This window comes from Protomyctophum parallelum, assembly GCF_964188405.1.
Source record: "Protomyctophum parallelum genome assembly, chromosome: 8".
Taxonomy (NCBI): domain Eukaryota; kingdom Metazoa; phylum Chordata; class Actinopteri; order Myctophiformes; family Myctophidae; genus Protomyctophum; species Protomyctophum parallelum.
This window is the reverse complement of record NC_139703.1, coordinates 15,193,925-15,216,637: the sequence shown is the minus strand read 5'-3', so window position 1 is coordinate 15,216,637 and position 22,713 is coordinate 15,193,925. Positions and strand designations below refer to the sequence as shown.

Genomic DNA, 22,713 nt, shown 5'->3' with positions numbered 1-22,713 from the left:
AGTTTATTTACCTCTCAATGTGTTAAAAGATGTCAACTCAAAGCCTAGTCTAGACCCACTGACCTCACAGAAATTATGTGAAAATGATGACTTCAATTCCCTTACCTCACACATAACATTTGAGTCACTTTTGTTCCAGTCTACCTGACTGGACAATGTCGATATTGTGATATGAGATGAGACAACATATAGTCTTGGACTTTGGATACCATATATTATGATATGGCATAAGTGTTGTTTTTTCTTGGGTTTTAAGGCTTCATTACAGTAAAGTGATATCATTTTCTAAACTGACTGTTCTATAGTCATTTTCTTATTTGCCTTTACCAACTTATTATATAGACATACTGTATCACCAATGATTATTTGGCAAAAACTCTCAAGGCGTAAATATGTTGTCACAATATCAATACTGAGGTATTTGGTCCCAAATATCTCATTTTAGCTTGTTGCATGTTTAATGTTGTACAGCATGCAGAATATTATTATTATTGAATCCTGATTATTATTAACCCTTATTAGATGGAATGGCAAGTTCCTAATCAACCAAATAACTGAACTAATTAAAAGCCATGCCAGAGAAGGCTCAGCTGATTTGGTTTAGTTGTTAGCAACTGAGCCAATCTCACCCCAAGCTGAAGCTCGTGTCTCAGTGGAAAAATACAGCAAGGAAGTGATGCCCTGGGGGCTTGTCATAAGCCTACCTGCCTGTCTATATCGTTAAAACATCATGAAGAGTGAAGGATTTAGGCATTTTTCAAAAAGAAGTGATAACAATGTCTCTTTGTTTCCTAAATTCCTACTCTGGTCCTGCTCATGACATCTTGCCTTTCTAAAGATCCTGTAGAGCACGCTGGCTGAGAGGAATACTGATCAGTTTGTTATTGTTGTTCAAGGCTACAGGGGATACTCATCATGGAAGGGTAAGTACTTTAGTTTATACACATGTATCTATTATAAGATTTAGGAGAGTACTAATAATAATAATAATAGATCAGATTTTTTATAACGCTTTTTTAAGTACCCAAAGTTGCTTTAGATAAAGAAATGAAACAAACTTCTGTTAAGAAGAAAGAAACAGTAGAAGATAAATGCTAGATTAAAAAGATATAAGGGAACAGGTGTTGCTGACATTCCCTTTCTTTTTTTTAAGATGAAATAAGTAGTTTTTATTCAAATATTGGGGAGTTTTGCTTTTCTTTTTCAAATGTGCAAGACAGACAAGTTTTCTGAACAGACAATTATTTTTGTCTAAGCTGAATTTAAAACGTTCACACATAATTGGAAAAAAGAAAAACACATTTATACTAATAATGACATCCACAGTTGACCTTCCATGCAGCCTTGATAAGGCTGCATGCTCAAGTTCAGCTGTACATAAATAGAGCTTAAAACACACGTCATAATAACCTGGGGCATTTCTGGCTTGTTTTGTTCCTGCTGTCATGGATGAAGTACAGTATTCCATGCCAACTTTCATTCTACTGATATTTTATCCAGCCTGTCTCTGCCTGTCTCTTTGTGAACATGAAAAGGGAATGTCCTAAAAGAAACGACCATGGAGGATCTAGCCAAGAAAACGGTCTGGTAAAGAAAGGACAACTTCTACTGGACCGAGGCCAGTGGGCTAACAAAGTGGAGTTTCTGCTTGCTGTGGCGGGAACCTTGGTTGGGCTGGGCAACCTGTGGAGGTTCCCGTATCTGTGTTACAAAAATGGAGGAGGCAAGAATGATTGATTTGCATAAATATAGGATATGTACATTTGTTTCAACATTGGTATTTTAAGTATGTGTGAGAGAGAACACAACCTCCAAGAGGTTCCAAGAAAGCAATTTGGAAGCAGTTATGTAACACATCCGTGTGGAACATTTAAGTGGCAGTCATATTATTTTGAAAATATGTAAGGAATTCTGCTGTACATGCATCCCAAAAAGATGAATAATACAATAATAATAGAAAAACTGTTAAGTTAGTCTCAAAATAAGATTGATTTAAATTCAAGATTATGTTCCACTAAGTAAGCACATTCAGTCAATGTCCAATTCATTTCCAAAGCCATTGTGTTTGCATGTAGTCTTTGTAAAATCCTAATCTTGTAAAAGCTAGTCAAGATGATATAGTGGGACAGCCATAAACCATTTCAGTTTACCCAGGCTGTATGTTCCCATGCTGTCCTGCACATTTGTCTTTAAACATAGGTGATATACATAAAAAGCCACACAGCACATGCTGTTTATTCTTATCCGATAGCTTAACTGAAATAAATTCAAATATAACTGTAAGGTCATGCAGTGTTGGGTATGTTACTCAAGAAGAGTTAGTAGTTACTTACTTCGTTAGTTACTAGTTACTTATTACTCCTTTAAGAAGTAATAAAACTACATTACTTATTACTTGGTATCAAGAAGAGTAAGTAGTTACAAAGTTATATTATAACTTTTGACTACTATAGACCAGGGCTGTCAACATTGGAGTGTCAGAATTCAGGAGCTTTTGATGCCAGTGGCAGGTTCATGACTAGCCCGTGGCTTCCTGTGAGGTTAGTTTAGGGTTAGAGTTTAGGGTTACTTAAATTTGGGCTATTTTTTAAAACTATATATGTTTTGGTTATTTGAGTTGGACCTCACTCAGGCATAAAGCCTCTTCTTCTAGGTGACATTTACATTTCAAGGTGTCTCTTGCTAATTCATATCCTGTTCACACCCTGTTGACTTGGTGTGAAATGTGCTGATGTATCCCTTATCTGGTCTATCTCGTCAAACTTGCTCCCTAGGTGGAAACATTGATTTGACATGTGTGTGTGTGTGTGTGTGTGTGTGTGTGTGTGTGTGTGTGTGTGTGTGTGTGTGTGTGTGTGTGTGTGTGTGTGAATATGAGACATGAAAGCAGTCAGTGAATATGTTTTTCAACTGATTTACAGGTGCATTTCTGATTCCATATGTCCTGTTCTTGCTCACCTGTGGGATTCCAATGTTCCTCCTTGAGACTACCATGGGGCAGTACACATCTCAGGGATGTATCACCTGTTGGAGACACTTCTGCCCCCTATTTGAAGGTCAGAAAAGACACTCCAAAGACAAACAAACAACAAACAGCACACACACACACACACACACACACACACACACACACACGCACACACACACACACACACACACACACACACACACACACACACACACACACACACACACTTCTCAAAGTGGGGTCCGGGGTCCTTGAGACATTTCCAGGGGGTCGGTTTTCTTATTAGTTATTACCCTATTATTTCACCTGCTAGAAGTTACTGTAGCCACCCAAGGCAAGGAGTATAAGAATGGCTATTCAGATCTCTCTCCAGTATAGACATGATAGAATTCGGTACTGAATCTATACTAAAAACAAAAATCCTGTCCCTTGGCACCATATTTTGAAATGGGGGTCCATGGCCTAATACATGTAGTAATGTATTAGTGGAGTCAGTACTGCTGTATGGGGCTGAGACATGGACCCTCACAGCACAACAGAAAGGGCCCAGGATGGAGTCTACACAATAACATGGAAGTCTCACCCCTCCTCATTGCGAGATGGTTCCTCAGAAATGAATATACAGTAGTCTACTTGCCTGCCCATAGAGCCCCATTGTGATGTGAACACAGACATTTTGAGTACCCTAAAGTTGTTAAAACTGTTGAGTAGCCTACTGGGAACCTTCCGGTTACAAAACGGCCACTTTATCCCTGAGCCACTGCTGGCTGGCGGGCTGGCTGGCTGTCTGGCTGTCTGGCTGTCTGGCTGTCTGGCTGTCTGTCTGGCTGTCTGTCTGGCTGTCTGGCTGTCTGAAGGATGAGGCTGACAGGGTAATGTGTCAGGGACAATAGGAACTATTGTGGCAAGCGCATCACAGACTGCATCTCATCAATTTGACATGAAAATGTTTGGGAACCTCTGTATAATTTATGTTCCCTGGTCTAGTCTTGGATTTTGATAACCACTTGTCTCATTTTGACCATGCTCACACTGTGTGTAGGTAATGTTCTCTCGTCAGCTTTTCCAAATAAAAGTTCATCCTGAGTCACCAGGTTACTTCTGTCTCTTCAGGGATCGGCTATGCCACCCAGGTAGTGATTGCATATGCTGCAGTGTCTTACATCATCATCCAGGCCTGGGCTTTCTTCTACCTGTTTTATGCCTTCAGTGCAGAGGTTCCATGGGCCAGCTGCAAGAATGCCTGGAACACAGGTAAATATACCAGGTTGACGTGGTTTAGTAGGAACATACATTGTTTCATTTCATTATGTGTGGGCATAGGCTAAAAGCCTCTGATCCTCTGGAAGTTTGTTCCAACTATTTGTGTGGCAATAACTAAACACTGTAATGTTTTAACTCTGGGAACAGACCGACCCTGGACAACCTGACACATCTCAAGTCAGAGATGTATTATTTTGGCCCTATAAACCACTGAGTAGTTTAAAGATTAAATCAATTATATGCTCAATGGAAGCCAGTGCACGTGAGAATTGGAGTAATGTATTCAGCTTTCGTGATTCTAGTTATAACTAGCAGCTTTCTGCATTCTGAATGAGCTGTTCTTTTTTCTCTTTTTCTTTTTTTTTGAGAGAGAGAGAGAGAGACCGACCATTTCTTGTTTATTTAGTCAGAATGACACAGCACAGCAGATCATACACCTGCGGGACAAGACGTCCGTTGTGTATGAACTCGTGTGCTTGGGCGTTTGACAAATAAACATGAAATCCTAAAAGGACCAACTAAAGTAAGTGCTGGTGATAGGGTGACTAGATCCAAAGTGTTCATTTGAGGGACAGAAGTATCACTTGTGTGGGACGGGACGGTATAGGGGGCGGAGTAGCAACTTATTACTTAACCTTTGATTCTAACATGTAAACAAAATTAAATACCGGTAAGAAGGTTGCCTCTTATATCAAATTAGGATGACCAGAATCAAATCCAAACTGTTAATTTGAGGGACAGAAGTATTTGTGTGGAACCGGGGGGACAGGGCGGCGTTAGCAACTTATTACTCAAATGCATTGATGTCATATTCGACCATAGGCCTAATAATGCCTATCATTTTATTATTAAACCCCTCTGATCTCACATTTGGTTTTAAATGCAAATTTTGGTCATGGGTGGTATGGCTGACTTGGTACCGTAGCCTAGGCCCTAGGGGATATTTCTCATGATATTTTAACAGACTTAATAGTAGGCTACATTTTGCAGGAAAGAGGCAATGAGAGCTTTACAACAGAAAGCCAACTATTAGGGGACTATAAGGCATTTGAACACTGCTAGTCACAATGTGGGACATGGTCTCAATTTGTGGGACGCCTGAAAAGTCCTGGCAATGAGGGACTGTCCCACGCAAAGGGGGACATCTGGTCACCCTAGCTGGTGATCCTTTCTAATAAACTATTTCCGCCAGTGCTCCCAATACACGTGAACGGTGAACAATTCTTCTGATAAGTGCTCACCTTTCTCTTTATCAAAGAACATTTCCATATAGGTGTGCATAATGATTTCCCCCAAATCAATGATTTGTAAATTAGTAAACATTTTGTTAGGACATAACTCAACACTCTAGACCAACTGAGAAGATTATAGTCCTTGTATTTTTGTTTCATATTTTTTTAAACAGTTTCTTTCCCTAAAGCTTTTTCATTCAGTTATTGAACTATTACCCTACAAAGACAAATTATGCAACTATAAATGGTTATGAACTGAAGCAAAAGGATACTTATATCAAGTTCACAACTTTACAACTATATCAAGTTGTGAAGGAGATATTGAATGTCAATACTGATTAACTGAGATAAGTGATTCTTGTGTAATGCTAGCTGTGGATGAGGGTTAGTTCTGTCATGAAGCTATGCCACATGCTCTGAGGCTCACAGCTGGAGGCCTGGCTGATGATAGTTAAGTAACTGTTGTCTGTTGACTGGTGACCTTGTCCTCCAGGCTTATTTAAACAGAGAATAAGGCTATAATTATAGCCATAGAGACTTCTTCCTGTATCTCTGGGAACTAACCTTAAAGGTATATTCAGTGATTTCACTCAAAAAACCTTAGGTTTCGTTTTTGGCTGGGACCTAAGCCTTTCGTCCAATCAGGATAGAGTCAAAAACGAAACCTATGGTTTTTTTGACCCCCAGGGGTTAACTGGGGACAGGGAGGAACTCCTTATATGGTCAGCACACTCTATAGTAGGGAGGATTATCACAACAAAACAAAAAAATAAGTGATATTTGAATTAAGTGAAATCACTGAATATACCTTTAAGTAAAGCATTGAGAAGCAAATATGTGGGCCAACTGCTGTTTCCTTTATGTCATGTCCAGAGGTCATCGTTATGCCAGCTTGTGATGAACATGTTCATCAGCCATAGACATACTTTTTCTTAAATATTATAAAATTAGCTTAAGGGAGGACCGGACGACCAGTCGGCAGGCGGGCGGACCATACTCTAGGGTGCTGTCAGCAGTTCCGCAGAATACTTGAAATTATTGGAATATTTTGAATTCATAAATCATAAATCACTTCAGTTTAACCACTTTAGAGTCTTAGACCCTGTAGTCTATACTTAGTAAAACAGACCTGAGTTGCACAGTACTTGGTGCATTCTACACAAAATCTCTCAAGTTGTTCTCGTGATATACTGTACCTTCAGGGGAAACATTTACATATTTATGTACCGTAATATGAAGACAACAACTGACAACAGGAATTTCCTGATAATTGGATAAATAGGATTAGCTGTTAATTGTACAATATGATTGTTTTACCTGCATTTAATTCTGTCTATATTAAATTAACTACCCCCCCCCCCCTCTACCCCCCCTTCTGTTTCTTCATAGATGCATGTGTTGAATTTGACAAAAGGAATGTGTCTGCCAATTGGACAGCACCTGTAAATGCAACATCTCCTGCCACAGAGTTCTGGGAGTAAGCTTAATTTACTTGTTTGTCTAACCATTTTCTTCTTTACCAGCACATTTGTGTCATATGTGCTCGTGGACGTAGTAGCATAGGAATAGACTAAGTGACAACCAGGAATAGTCTGGTGACCACCGGAGAGACGGGTGGCAGCCGGAAATTAGACGGCACCCGGGAGCAGTATGGGTTAGCGCCCCAGCCTGTGTCTTCCGTGAGGAAGAAGCCCAACAAACCCACGGTGAGGCCTTTAGGAGGGTCATGCAAGCCTCAAGCGGAGCCTGCGGCACCACCAAGGGCAAGGTGGAGCCGTTGCGGCTTGAGAATCCACCATTCCTGAATAAAGTGCCTGGTGCTGGGAGTCTGGTGCAACGCATAGGGCCTGACCTGGTGAGAGCAGGAGTGGACCTGGTGAGACGTAGGAGGGGCCCGGACAGGTGTCAACCCACAGAGCCTAGTCCTTCCATGTGCCAGAATGGTACCTCCCAGTCCCGGCAGAGTAGTTCAGGAGGAACGGATTGTGTGGCCCTGGTTCACCTGAGTGAGGGGTATGATGTTGCGAGACCCGAAACCCCGATGACCTTGGGATACATCACTGAGGATACGTCCCAGGTGCATCCATTTATGTATGTATTTTGTTATAGCACTGTAGGCCTAAATAATATTTCTATAATAGATTTCCAGCCTCTTGGACAAAATGCTCCTAAAGGGACAAGTTTTTGTGTTCTTGTTTTTAACTTTTATATATATATTGTTCTATTCTTATGTTCTATTTGTGTAATATGTGGTGAAATAATGTAATTATAGCATGTAAACACCTGTGTCTGTGTGTGTGTGTGTGTGTGTGTGTGTGTGTGTGTGTGTGTGTGTGTGTGTGTGTGTGTGTGTGTGTGATCAAAATGTTATAGGTGCAGATAGAAATGCTTGTGTAATAAGTTTGTACAGGCACTTTCCTTGAATGTGGCACTTAGATGATATTTAGTTAAGTTAAAATAGAAAATATTATCAAGACACACCTCCTTACGAACAAGAACTCTTTCATTGTTCAAGGTCTCTTCTTACAACTGAGTGAAACAGTCTATTGTTTAAGGCATGTGAAACTTAGTTTTTTTTAATCCAAAAGAGAGAACTACTGTCAATTATTTATACATTTATTTGCCGGGCCATTTATTATCGCTGCCGGACAGTTCTGGCCCATGGACCTCCTGTTACCTACCACTGCTCCAACGTGTTAACGCTTTCCTGTTGTGAAATGTTGTCCCAGTAGTTTGGCAAAATACTTCATCCACTCCTGACTCCTCTTTCAGGAGACGAGTACTGAGTATATCAGGAGGAATTGAGGAAATTGGTAGCCTGCGGTGGGAGTTGGTCCTGTGTCTCATCCTGGCCTGGACACTGTGTTACTTCTGTGTTTGGAAGGGAGTCAAATCCACTGGAAAGGTAGTCCCAGAATATATATATATATGTGTGTGTGTGTGTGTGTGTGTGTGTGTGTGCGTGCGTGTGTGCGTGCGTGCGTGCGTGCGTGCGTGCGTGCGTGCGTGCGTGCGTGCGTGCGTGCGTGCGTGCGTGCGTGCGTGCGTGATGAGCATGCATGTACATGATTAAGGGCAGACAAACATAAAACACGTTTATTTTTATCACAACAGATTTTCAGAGAGGAAAAGAATGTTATGATAACAGAAGTTGACTTTGTCTGTGCCAACACCACTGTCCTTTCTGTTGATAGGTTGTTTACTTTACAGCCACCTTCCCTTATGTAATGTTGGTGGTTCTTTTGGCCCGAGGACTGACTTTACCTGGAGCCGCGGATGGCATAGCTTTCTACCTGTACCCTGATCCCATAAGGCTGGTGGACCCCCAAGTAAGTACTGAATCAGCAAGTCAAACATTTGACACAATAACCAAGAGAAGCTGGCACCTGGCTTCACTTTAAAGTTTGAACATACTGTATGCACTTAAACGGTTAAATAACTTTGTCAGTTATGACCATTCATGGAGAATATGTTTATGGTCATAACTGTCTACCTTTGAATCTATTTTTAGGTATGGATGGATGCTGGTGCACAGGTGCTCTTCTCTTTTGGCATTTGTCAGGGGAGCTTGACTGCACTGGGCAGCTACAACCAGTATAATAATAACTGTTATAGGTAAGCTATAACCCACCTGTGCATCTTTTATATTTGAACCCAGCGCTTTTATACTTTTTGTTGAAAAGCTAGAGATGTTTTGTCAAGATAACCAATTTTTCTTACATATTAATAAAGTATATACCGGTAATCATCATCATCATCATCATCATCATCATCATAGTAATAACTGCAAGACAATTGCAACTGCAAGACAAAGATTGATTGATTGATTGATTGATTGATTGATTGATTGATTGATTGATTGATTGATTGATTGATTGATTGATTGATTGATTGATACATGGCTATTCATTTTCCAGGGATACTTTTGTTCTATGTTTGGTGAATGGTGGCACCAGCTTTGTAGCAGGTTTTGCCATCTTTTCTGTTTTGGGCTTCATGTCATATGAACAGGGACTGCCAATATCTGAAGTGGCTGCTACTGGTAAGAGCATCATATAACACATAATGTTATACCAAATATAGATGTATGGACTACATAAGAGCAGTATATCTCTGGGAATATTCTGAGGTATGCAATTGGATTTATTAATTCCTAGAAAAAAGAATCATCCCATTCATTTCACTAAATGAATATCTATGTAAATGCAGGTCCTGGCTTGGCATTTATCGCTTATCCCCGGGCGGTAGCCATGATGCCTTTACCTCAGTTATGGTCTATATGCTTCTTCGTCATGGTCATCTTGCTGGGCGCAGATACACAGGTGAGTGAGATAAAAGGTTTTATTATATTAAATTAGTTTGAATGAGACAGCGCACCTTTCAATCTTTATCATCACACTGATGTCTCACTAACAGTTTGTCAGCCTGGAGTGCCTGATGACTTCGGTAACAGACATGTTCCCAACTACTTTTCGGAAAGGATATCGCAGAGAGCTGCTGTTACTGTGTCTCTGCTTGGTTTGCTTTCTTCTTGGTCTCCTACTTGTCACAGAGGTGAGACCTGCCTACATTAGTTACAAGTGACCTGTCCTGCATCGTGGGCAATAAGAAATTCTATAGCTTCACACTTGTGTGAAGTGAGGGGTGCTCTTATCATCATACATCATCACATTCTGTGCTCAGCCAATCAAATCATAACATTCCGTGCTATGGACACACAAACACACAAAGCTGTGGAAAAAGTTAACCTGTCTGATTGGGCTGCAACTATTGATTATTTTCTATAAATATATATATATATATATATATATATATATATATATATATATATATATATATATATATATATATATATATATATATATATATATATATATGAGAGATAGAGAGAAAGATAATAACAATAATAACACGGTAATAACATTTTCCACCAAACAATTGATTATTTTTTTATTATTGAAATTTGATCCGATTATTTATTAATAAATTAAAGGGATCGTGACATAAAAAAAAGCTCAATTGCACCCAAAAAAACCCCTGAACTTTTAACATTCAGTAGATTTTCTCTGTTTCTCTGTTGCTCTGATTTGCCTGTGGACTGTGAGGTAAGAGTCCACTAATCCCATATATGACATAATCATTTGCCAGCAGATGTCACTGTTGAGGGATTTTTGCCTGTTTTCATTGCAGCTCAAAAGGCTTCAGAACGCACAGAGGCAACAGAAAATCCACAGAATGTTCAAAGTTCAGGTTGTGTGAAGTGTCTATAATGGATTTACTATTTGAGTAAATTTGTCTATATCAATATCATACCATCTCATTTCTTGCAGGGGGGCTTGTATTTCCTCCAACTTTTTGACCATTACGTTTGCAGTGGCAATAACCTACTTCTGCTCTCGGTTTGCCAGTCAGTTGCCATTGGTTGGATATATGGTAAGTCTTCAAAATTATCAACCTTTCTGTGAAGGGTAATCTTACAATGCATTAGGATTAGTTTTCTGTGGTTTGTGAATTGTTTAGAAACAACGAGTAAACCTCAGCCTGTTGTTCGATAAGCAACTCTAGTGATCTTGAGTTTGGACAATAAGCTTCTCAGTCTCATTTGTAAATCAATTATTTGTCGAGCAACACAGTCATTCAACGTAAGTATAAATTAAATTGGCCTTTAGGATTTGATTTGTTGACTGTACTGTACTGTACTGTACTGTACTGTACTGTACTGTACTGTACTGTACTGTACTGTACTGTACTGTACTGTACTGTACTGTACTGTACTGTACTGTACTGTACTGTACTGTACTGTTGCCTTCCTTCCATGTATTTGGTGTTGGCTCAGATGGTACACACATTATTCTATTGTGCACACATTATTATGTTGGTATCCATAATAATAATTTAAAAAACATGTATTTGGGGCACCCGCTGGCCAAGTGGTCCAGGTGCATGCCACATATAGGCTTTGGCCTGACAGTGCGTCGCGTGTTCGAGTCCCATTCATGACGACCCTTGCTGCATGTCTCTCCCCTTCTCTCTCTCCCTCTTTCCTGTCCGTCTTCACTTGATACTATCAATAAAGGCAGAAAAGCCTTTAAACATAAAAACAACAAGAAACATGTATTTGCAGGTGCAGATCGCCTCTATGACAACATTGAAGATATGATTGGCTATCGGCCCTGGCCGCTGATGAAGTATTGCTGGCTATATATTACTCCTACCATTTGTCTGGTGAGTTGACATATTATTTGATCCCTTCAAGGATAAATAAGCTAGTTATTTGATTAGTTAGTTTGGCTGAGGCTGAGGGGACAAAACTCCTACTAAGTGCATTTACATATCTGACGTTGATATTAGTTCCTTCAGGTTCAGATATTATCCATACATCACGCAAATCGGTACACACTAGGCCTATCTCATATATCATGTGCATCATATTACATTTCGATTGGCTTCCAAAGTTTGCAGGATTGGTCTGTTTTGAATAAAATGCCCCAAGTCATAAAAAATAATAACCTACTAATTGTCCAAAGTCGTCCTTGGCAGTCTGTGACTTTGCTCAAAACTCGTCCAAGGTCGCCCTAAGCAGTAAAGAGTTTAGACTAAGTATTTGAAGAACACATCACTGAACAGTATATATTCCACAGATTAAAACAATAGGGAAAAAACTAATGACAATTAATTGAACTGTATGAAAACATGCCGTTTTATTGCTCCCATCAGAGTACCTTCATCTTTTCAGTGGTGAAGTACAAGCCTCTGAAGTTCAACAACACCTATGTGTACCCAAACTGGGCTTATGCTTTAGGCTGGTGCCTTGGACTCTTCTGTGTTTTCTTGGTACCTCTATGGATTGTCTTCAAGGTGTCTCAGATGAAAGGGAGTGGGACTATATGGCAGGTAAGACAAAACTTTCTATATAATGTATGCCTACTTATCTACATGTCTTATATCATTTTACACGGATAAAGGTAAATTCATAATGACAAAAGTGGAACAAGATTTGGAAATATTGGGGGATTTGTTTAGCAATACTTTTGCGATTCAGGACAGCCAGGATCCTATGATTCCTGTTTTGTTGATAATTAATACAGTACACAATTGTTCTGCATCCGTTTCTAATTGAGTTCGGGTTGAGTCATTTTCTAATCAGATTTCTGCCAAGGTTAAACACTTGACACACTTATTTGAATTTGATTTGAGGCCTATGCTATATACAATTAGATTATTCTCTCTTAATGAAGTAACATAATTTAATAATAACATGTTTGTTAGTCTCATTTTCTAGTCTAATTGTTAACCAATGTTGTGATTGTTTTCACATCAACACATATTCCTGCAGAGGCTCAAACTACTCTGTCACCCTGGAAACATGCCTGAGAGTCCAAAGCAAACATCAGAGCAATGTCCTTTGAACCTAAGTGGCTCTCTTCTTCTTGCCAACAATGACTACAAGGAAAGTGGTGGAGCTGATATTGAGATAAAATTGTGAGAAATTGTTTAAAAAAATACTTTACCTGTAATTATTTTACAAGTAAAGTATTTTCATGTTTTTAGGAAATCATGCTGCAGAGTATACCGGTACATAATCATTTTCAGCACAATACCTGACATTAGGTAACGCAAATACATTGTCATAATGAACATTCTCTGTTGGCCTCTATTGTTTCGGTGAGCATTTTACAACGAAAAGTGTTGTCTATTGACATTTTATAGAAGACAAACCTCAGTGTGGCACTCATTGAGATGCCTGAGATGACTGTATTTTTTATACAGAATGTATTCAATTTATACAATACTGTTTATATGAAGATTCAGATGTTATTTATTAGCCATTCATTTTATTTCAATGAAACACATTTAGTTTTATATATCTGCTTTAATGTAGTTGTTCGGATCAAAATAATAGCAAAGTTTGATCAAATTTGCTTTATTTGTTTACGTTTTCAAACTAAAACAAAGCTTTAACCCAGCTGTCTTCTCTCAAGTAACAGTATAATCTGTTCATTAATAGCACTGGGTTTTCCTGGTAAAGAACAATAAGGGGCCAGAATTGTAATTCCAAAGGAATTCACCAAAAGCAACACATCTTCCTCAGGGACTGGTTCTACTTACGATTATTACAAGCACATGAGGATCAAGTAAGAGAAGGAACATACAGTATAGCATTCTCATGATACTTAATCATAATGATTAAGTATGATGTAGTATTATGATTAAGTATGACTCAATCAAAGTGATTAAGTAAACAGTATACTGTTGTGTTAGACACCATGGGCTGATCAAATCAATTTAAATATCAAAATAGAACGCCAGAACTTGCAGCACTCTGCAGAAATAGGAACGGGGAAAATTTGATTACATAATGAAATGTATGGTTAACAGATCATTTTACCAGAATGCTTGTTGACCTACTTATTGATAGCATTCTGGCTTATGTCAGTATTTACCATTAGTTGTTAATGTTGACTTACACACTATGTTTTGTTTAACATTAGAGGATTTACACTTTACAGGAAGATGTTGATAGTAAAAGGCGCTTGCCGAGATGCCCTAAACAGAAAGAGCAAACACCCATCTTAGGCTCTTAAAATATACTGTAATTGGCTAAAACGCAAATACACGCCACGTAGGTATAACTCCAGAAAAGCTAAATATATTTGATGGTATAATCCAAGGGAATGTACTAAGAAAACCGATGCATATCATACCCCTTATTATCTGTTTGTCTGTCTTTAGAAAACTTCACAAACAAGAGAAATTAAAATATTAGTTACATTTAGAAATAAGCCCTGATTTGGAATCTACACTGGGAGGATTGACAGGTCTGTAAGGGATGTGGGACTAACATGTCTTGTGATAAAGATGGACAGTGCGGGATTAAAATAACAGCTAAGAGAAAGATTGTTTTTGATTTTATTGAATTTCCTCATTCATTTGATTTCGTTTTTTTGTATTTTGAAGTTATTATGCTTTGTTGTATGAGTCTGTCTTGAGGTAACTGTCTCTTATTTCTACATTAATAAAGAAAGTGTTTAAAATATGATTAATTTATTCAATATGTTTTGTTTTATACATTTATCGTTTATCGTTTAGTTTTTCATCTGTTTTTCATTTAATTGTGCTTATAGCTATATATCATGGAAGATGTTGCTTTCTTTTAAAAATGCATGCATAATACACCGGTCCTGGTGCCAGCATATGTTTATAATTTGTAAAATTCACCATCCCTCCTTTCTAATCAATTTTAAATTCGTTTATCTCCCTGGTTCCCTCCAAAATGAGATATTATTATATTATTATCCTAACTGTATATGTCTACAATGTTGTACTCTATGAAGTGTGTAGCCTAAGCACCCACCTTAATCTCATGGCAAAGATTAACAGTCAGGGCTCAAATTGTTACTGTTGGTGACCTCTGCAGGCAACCTTGTGTAAGGCAATCACCAATGAAAGAAATCCCTAGATTTCATATGTTTAAAATACATGCTTATATCATATTTCAGTCTGTTAATTACACCCCGGAAAGATTACAACATTAACAGTGAAATGTATTTTCTCTGCTGGATGTGTGAAAAACAGAAGGACCAATTCACATTCTCTGTCTGGACATGTATTGTTGTGTTGTGCACTGCATGCCGTTTCATATTAGGATCTATTTTATTACAATGCAACATTTCGTTTTCAAGAGTGTTGCTGTGCACAAACGTCGGTCGGTATAGCATTACAAATTAATCACAAAAAACCCTGCCTATATTCCAGATGCATTTGTCTTCTATGTAACGCCAGCTCCGCTATTCCAATTTCCAAAGTCCTCATGTATATTTAAACTATTTTCAGCAATGGCTCCATCTCGAAAGTGATGGAAAAAATAGTCGGTTGAAAAGTATCTTGCCACTAATAAATTGCTGTACGAGTTCCAATCTGGTTTCAGAACATCCCACTCCACTGACACATGCCTCCTCTATTTGAGCGATCACATCAAACACGAGGTGGATGCTGGAAAATACTGCGGCATGGTCATGCTGGACCTCCAAAAGGCTTTTGACACCGTGAACCACTCCATACTGGTTAACAAGCTTAAAGCTATTGGTTTTGATAGCACATCAGTGAGCTGGATGCAATCCTACCTGGAGGGGAGAGAACAGATGGTGGAGGTGAACGGAACACTGTCCCCTCCCCTCCCAGTGAGCTGTGGCGTCCCACAAGGAAGCATACTAGGGCCTTTACTGTTCCTAATTTATGTTAACGACATGACTTCAGCTTGTGACTGCAACTTGTTCCTGTTCGCAGATGACTCAGCACTGCTGGTCTCGGACAAACTGCAGGTTGAAAAGACCCTCAACTCTGAACTCGGTAGAATCTGCACCTGGCTCGCTGATAACAAACTATCCTTACACCTGGGAAAAACTGAATCCATCCTCTTCGGATCAAATAGTAAACTCAACAAGGCAGATGGCTTCTTGGTTAGAGTGGGTGACAATATTATCACACGAAAAGATCAAATTACCTACCTAGGTTCCATCCTGGAGGCCAATCTTTCCGGTGATAAAATGGCCACCAACGTAATCAAAAAAGTCAATCAAAGAACAAGATTCCTTTACAGGATCTCCTCACTGGTCAGCAAAAACACCTTGAAGACCTTAACAGGAGCCCTCGTACAAGGTTTCTTTGACTATGTGGTACCTCTTGGTACCACAGCACCTCAAAGGCCCTCAAAACAAGGCTCCAGACCTCCCAAAACAAACTGGTCAGGCTCCTACTTGGCCTCACCCCCCGAACCCACCTCACCCCTGCCCACTTTGACAGGCTGGGATGGCTTAGGGTCATCGACAGAGTACAGCATCTTGCAATGGGTCTGGTCCACAAGATTAGATACACCACCAAGATACCCATGTACCTGTCTAAATACTTCCTTAATGTAAACGAAGTCCACACCCACAACACCAGAGGGAGTGCAACAAACCATGTGCAACCCAGATTCGGCACAAACAAGGGACTAAATTATTTTCGCTCCTATGCCACCAAAATGTGGAACGCCCTACCAACAGTCATTAAGACATGTGAATCCCTTGACTCCTTCAAAACCGCTCTCAAAGGGCACCTACGGATGGCTGCAATTCGAAACTGGCCTCTGTAAAATCTGAATCCCCCCCACCCCCCCATTTTCCCTCACTGTATATTGTATCTTTTCCCTTTTTTGCTTCCCATATGATGAATTCCTGTTCTGTTCTTTAGCTACATAGAAATGTCTATTTGTATGTCTCTAAATGTTTGTATGTCTTTAAATGTTTTGATGAATTGAACAATGTGGACCCTGTTGTAAACAAGTGTAATGCTTAATTGGGTCGTCCACTCACAGTTGACAGTCTTTGTATTGAGTTTGTGCTTAAAATGTACTGTAAATTCTACAAACTGTTAATAAATATTTCAATCAATCAATCAATCAATCAATACTTTTTTCGGTGGGTAGATCTTATCGATCTGGTCATTTTGGAAATAGCTCTCAAGTCAAGAAAGTGTGGCCACCCCTGCTGTAGGCCCTGGCCTATACTTACATGAGGAGAAATTACTTTTGCAGAAGGAACAACTTTCGCGGACTTCCCCGTGGTCCGACCGACCTCCCGTGTAGGCTACTGTACACTACAGTCTGTGAATTCGTGTGGACCTGGTGGATCATATTATTCTGCTGACATTTGAGACTTGTGTGAGGAAAAATGAACAAAGATACCAGTATGAGACCTGCATGCTTCCTTAACCTCTGTCTCTCTCTATTTCTCTTCTGTCCGCTTTCCCATAAACAGATCATGCATGATAAATTGCATCGAACAGAACAGCATGCAAAGTTTGCAAACTGTTAAAAATGATGGCATGACGTTATCGTTTATTGGTCCAGTAGGTGGCAGTAGAAGTTGGAGCGTGAGTCAGAAGTAGCGTGTGTGGTTCCGGACTTCCGGTGTGTTGAGGTTGAGTTATTCAGTTCAGTTCGGCTCACTCTCACGCTCCCGCTCCTCCTATGTTGCTAATAACGCACTGTTTTATCATTTATTTTGCTTTTGTGCGACTATTATAGTCTAGTAATGTCAGGGATACCCCAAGATTCATGGCAACCACCCACAGTTACTTTAGAGACAACGTAAGTATTAAATTAATGCAGCTATCGTACTTATTTCAGTTCAAATGGTAGCTAACTTAGTATGTAAAAGAAAAAACACATGAGCCACCAGTCAAGCGATGGTGATTTGTGTCTCTATGGGAATGGGATAACATTTTACATTTATCAGGTCGTTCACTTATCTTTTATTTTGGATTTTAACATGTAGGGCTAAATATGGGTGCAGAGTGGACAGACTGAGCACGTAAACATTGTTTTTCCTAAATGTAAAAACAAATTGGGAAAGTTGAATTGAACACACTCATACATTCAACCTTCAACTTATTTTTTTCTTTTTTTTTAAACTTTAAAATATTTATGTTTAATTTTCATTTTTAGATTTTGTCAAATACAAGACACAACAATGCAAGACATGAAATGACAAAGAGACACACACACACACACACACACACACACCAGTGTGGAATGGATTCATAATCATGAAATGACATGATGACACTTAAATCATAAGGAAAGTTTGACTTTTGCCTTATATTGGATGTTAATGGTAGGGTCACAAGAAACTCCTATAAAAGATTGCTCAATACTGACAGCCAGTCAGCAAGTGGATTCATGAATGTATGTATATAGACAATATTTTAGGCCAATAAAATTACCACATTTCCCACCCCACAAGCCCAGCTGCCAGACTATTGGGCAGCGTCACTACTTCTAAGTTAATGCTTTTGTATAACGTTACACACTACACAACCAAAACTGTGAAACAGTGCTGAGACAAATGTTCATGTTTTACAGTATGGGGTCAATTGTGCTGGAACTTTACTGGAGACATGCCCCTAAGTCCTGCAAAAACTTTGCTGAGTTGGCCAGAAGGGGATACTTCAACAACACCAAGTTCCATCGGATAATCAAAGACTTCATGGTACAAGGTGGAGACCCAACAGGAACAGGTGGGTTGATCACAGTCACACTCCAGACCCATTATTAGGCTGTGTTGAAGCTACTGAGTTAGCTTTACTGAAAAGCAATAATTCCTAGCCTGGCCTATCTTATTGCTTGAATAAGATGCCACAGTACCAGCAAAATTTGGTTCTGTACAGCAAGTAGGATACTCATTTCATATTCATTTATTTAATTTAATTTATGGTTTTACATGATTATATTCATTTTACCTTGTACTGTTTTACATAATTCATAAAAGAAAAAAGGAGAAAGAAGAGGATCTTATTCATACCTGCAAGTATCATTAAAAATCAACTAATTGATGCTCTGCTACCAACCGTTATTTTACTTCACCATGATTACATAAAATAAAAAGGAGAGAGAAAGCAAAGCATAGGGCTGGATATATCCATAAATATTATTTTGATGTTTAACATCCAGTCACATAACGTTGTGACATAATGTTGTGTGCTTGTAGATTGTCTATTTTTAAAAGATTTACAGGAAATGTATATCACAATGCGATAACATCAAAATATCGGTTCAGATATTTGGTCAAAAACATTGTGAAATTTGATTTTGTCTATATCGGCCAGCCCCATGAAGTCATATAGGCCACAAAATAAAGGCATCTTTGATGTGTAATATTTAAACTCTTGTTTAAATATTTAATTATCGTTTTGTTTTGGTATTCAGTATTTGCATGTTTTTCTGTCTCATTCAACAGGTCGAGGTGGAGCATCCATATTTGGTAAACAGTTTGAAGACGAGTTGCATCCTGAACTAAAATTCACAGGTAACTAAAAATAGATCAAAGACATTGACATTTTAAATTGTGGCAATTCTCTTTACCATGAAATGAATTGAGGTGAAAAAGACCTACTATAGCTTATAGAATTGTGCTTTTGCACCTAAATGGTCTTCATTTCATTTGTGTGCCTAAGGTGCAGGTATTCTGGCGATGGCAAATTCAGGACCGGACACAAATGGAAGCCAGTTCTTCCTCACCCTAGGAGCCACTCAGTGGTTGGATGGAAAGCACAGTATTTTTGGAAGAGTGTACCAAGGAATGAGTGTGTTGAATCGCGTTGGAATGGTGGAGACCAACACTCAAGACCGGCCAACCGATGATATAAAAATTCTCAGGACAAATGTGGCCTGTTAAACAAATCTTGATGCTTTTTTGTACTCTTTGTTTTTTGTTTAAATAAATAAATAAATTGGCTTTTGTCTACTTAAGGAATTTAAGTATATTTTCTTTCTGAATATGACCTATCCAAAATAGTGAAACAGACAGAAATAGCCAAATAGGTCATCTCGGTTGCATAATGCTCAGTTGCTATAAATATGAATAACAGAATTGTACAAAACATTTTGTTTGTACATCATGTGTATCGTCATTGTATGTCCAGCTCAGCCACATCCTCAACACTTGGAAGAGGCTGGACACTACACTGGATTACTGTGCTTTGACAATTATTCAGATGAATCATATTTATAATTTTCTGAGATTTGTAAATGGTATTCAATAATTCTTAGTTTGTTATTCAGCTTGTGGTCACAAGAGCAACTCAGTATTTTCACAACAGATGTTTTGTGTGATTTGTTTTCTGAATTATCCCAATAGAGTAAACCACATTCATCTGGAACCCACAGTTTAAATTGCTTGACCCTGCTCAGACTAATCTTTTTGTGAAGCTCTGTCCTTGAAGTGAAAATGAAGCGAAGAGATCTAAAGTGACAGAAACAAAATGCTGGACCTCCATTAAATTTAATAAATACATTATTTTCTCTCTTTTTGAAACGGAATCAAATGTTTTATGGACATGATTCACTAGGAGCCTGGATGGTTTGGTCCCAGGCTTAAAATATAATTAATAAGTATTTTCAGATGTTCAATGCAGATTCTCCCCTGCAGACGTCACAAATGTAACATGATGTCAATTGTCAAGGCGCACAGTGTCCGATTAATGCCCATATATGGGGGTCTGTCTTAGCCATGTCCAATTATGGTACCCAGGCCAGACTGGCATCAGCCAGTACTATTACAACATATTGATGACCTCAGCGTACCCCATATATGGGCCCCTGATGGTCGGTTGGGGGCAACATGCACTGAGGTCAGACTCAAACGGAAACCGTTGACTAACAAGTAACAATGCAGGCTGTTGTCGAGGTGCACTATGTAAAACAAAGTAAATTTTATTCAAAGAGTTAGATCATGTGCAGTTTTCACAGAAAGAGAAAGACTCTACAAGACTTTGTAAGACTTTACATTTTCTCCCACAACTCCCTTCCCAGTCCTCTCCCCACCCACCCACCCACCACCTTTCCCCACGAGGCCAGACATACAAACACAGGTATATAAAAAAAACAATAATTTGAGTACAAAGCAATACACACAACATACAGTATATACAAGTATAAAACCAATAGGTAGATAAGATACTAAGACACAAAGAAAGGGATCACATGGTTATGGTTAATAAACAACTTCAATGGGGGGGTAAGATTAACAATAATACAAACAGGTAAATAAAAATAAAAAAAGTAATATTAAATAAAAATAATTATATATATATATATAAAAAAGAAAAGAAAAAACTATATATACATATAAAGAGATAAAGCGCTTAATTGGCTCATTTTTCGACTCTCATGTGTAATGATTTCCGACATATTATGCTATATATATTGCACCAGGTAGAGATCCGCACAACAACACCATGTGTCTTCAGTCAGGTGAAAGTGATTCTAAACTGCTTACATACGATATTAAAGGTTGCCAATGGTTGTAAAATTTGTCAGAGGACCCTCGAATTGTGAATTTGATCTTTTCAAGTTTCAGAAAGGACATAACATCAATCAACCATGATTTAGCCGAGGGAGGGGACTTAGCCTTCCACTGTAAAAGTATCCTCCTGCGGGCGATTAATGAGGCGAAGGCAATAACATTAAGTTGCTTTCTGGGTAAGTCTTGAACCCTCTGACACCTCAAGCGTCACAATCAAACCCATACTGAAGGGGTGTTTGTCCTTCATAATCCTTTTTTCACTTTCAAGCACCTATTTGTATGCATTTGACTTGAGAGCTCTCCATGCTTATGGAATCAGGCTGAAACACCTAGCCCAAATATGGAGTCACACGTCATAAACATAATCATAGAACTGCCATTACAGACTGGCCACATTTTGTACAGACATTATTAGACCCTGTCTTGTTTTTAGTTTTTATTATTGAGGGGCACCAGCCCCTGTGTGTCGTAACACAGACATAAAATGCCATTGACAATTAATGGAGAATTTAATTTTAATGTGTTTGAGCAAATCTGTATTTTTGTCCTATACACAAACATAAAATTCCCAATGACAGAGCTATAGAGTAAGACGGAGTTACGACATTTAGGGGGCCGAAAACAGCCCGGTCACGTGGTTCATGTAACTCGTTTGTCACTGTAAAGCCTATAGACTCCAATGCATTCCATAAACTTCAGGTTCAGGTCTTTGTCACTATTCGAATAGAAGTCTATGTAGAAGAGCCACCATTGAACTGGCCACCTTGAAGTGAACAGAGTTGTCGTAACTCTGTCTTACTCTATGGCTCTGGACAATGAATGGAGAATTTACGCCATATGTGTCTGAGCAAATCGGTATTTTTGTTACATTCCCATTGAGAATGAATAGAGCATGTGTCTGAGCAAATCGACATGTTACATCATGATGATGTACGATGATAAGAGTGCCCCTCACTTCATAGTTCATACTGGTGTGATTTTTATTTTAATCTAGGGATTATAGCACTGAAAATATCTTTTTGGTTTCACGTTTCTTCTCTGTGAATTACTGATTGTTTAGCCTACAGTCCACTGGGCAACAAAATATTGTCACAATGTGGTGTGGAGACATGCTGCTCTGCCGGGGGAAGCATCAGAGAACAACTAAGGAATCATCACGGTGGGGAGGGAACCCAGCATCTTCTCTCTGCTCTGGTATTACAGGCAGTAAGAGCAGATTGGAAACGCAGCACAGTGCTTCTTTGGTTCACCCCCCATGACTCCTTATAGACCTACTGTAGCATCTTCCACATGCATGAGGGATGTGGTGGTGGAGATCAAACTGGGAGCAGGTGGGTTGCCAACGGAAATTCTCCCCTAGCCTGTATTGCTTGCACCTAAGACATTTGTTGAGGTACCTACCTGA

At 38.9% G+C, this 22,713-nt stretch overlaps 2 protein-coding genes across 2 annotated transcripts; both read left to right on the top strand.

The window, feature by feature from the left end:
- Window positions 1–749: 749 nt before the first annotated feature.
- slc6a11a (solute carrier family 6 member 11a) lies at window positions 750–14,503 on the top strand. The gene is made up of 15 exons (XM_083771788.1): window positions 750–923; window positions 1,536–1,723; window positions 2,922–3,056; window positions 4,082–4,222; window positions 6,853–6,940; window positions 8,236–8,368; window positions 8,658–8,792; window positions 8,975–9,078; window positions 9,381–9,505; window positions 9,673–9,785; window positions 9,880–10,017; window positions 10,794–10,896; window positions 11,588–11,688; window positions 12,181–12,357; window positions 12,800–14,503. Exons 1-15 carry the CDS (start codon window positions 916–918, stop codon window positions 12,947–12,949), a joined length of 1,839 nt encoding a protein of 612 aa, XP_083627914.1. The 5' UTR covers window positions 750–915; the 3' UTR covers window positions 12,950–14,503.
- Window positions 14,504–17,423: 2,920 nt separating this feature from the next.
- On the top strand, window positions 17,424–20,307 carry ppil1 (peptidylprolyl isomerase (cyclophilin)-like 1). The gene is made up of 4 exons (XM_083770498.1): window positions 17,424–17,593; window positions 18,368–18,522; window positions 19,242–19,310; window positions 19,459–20,307. Exons 1-4 carry the CDS (start codon window positions 17,538–17,540, stop codon window positions 19,677–19,679), a joined length of 501 nt encoding a protein of 166 aa, XP_083626624.1. The 5' UTR covers window positions 17,424–17,537; the 3' UTR covers window positions 19,680–20,307.
- The last annotated feature ends 2,406 nt before the right edge of the window (window positions 20,308–22,713 follow it).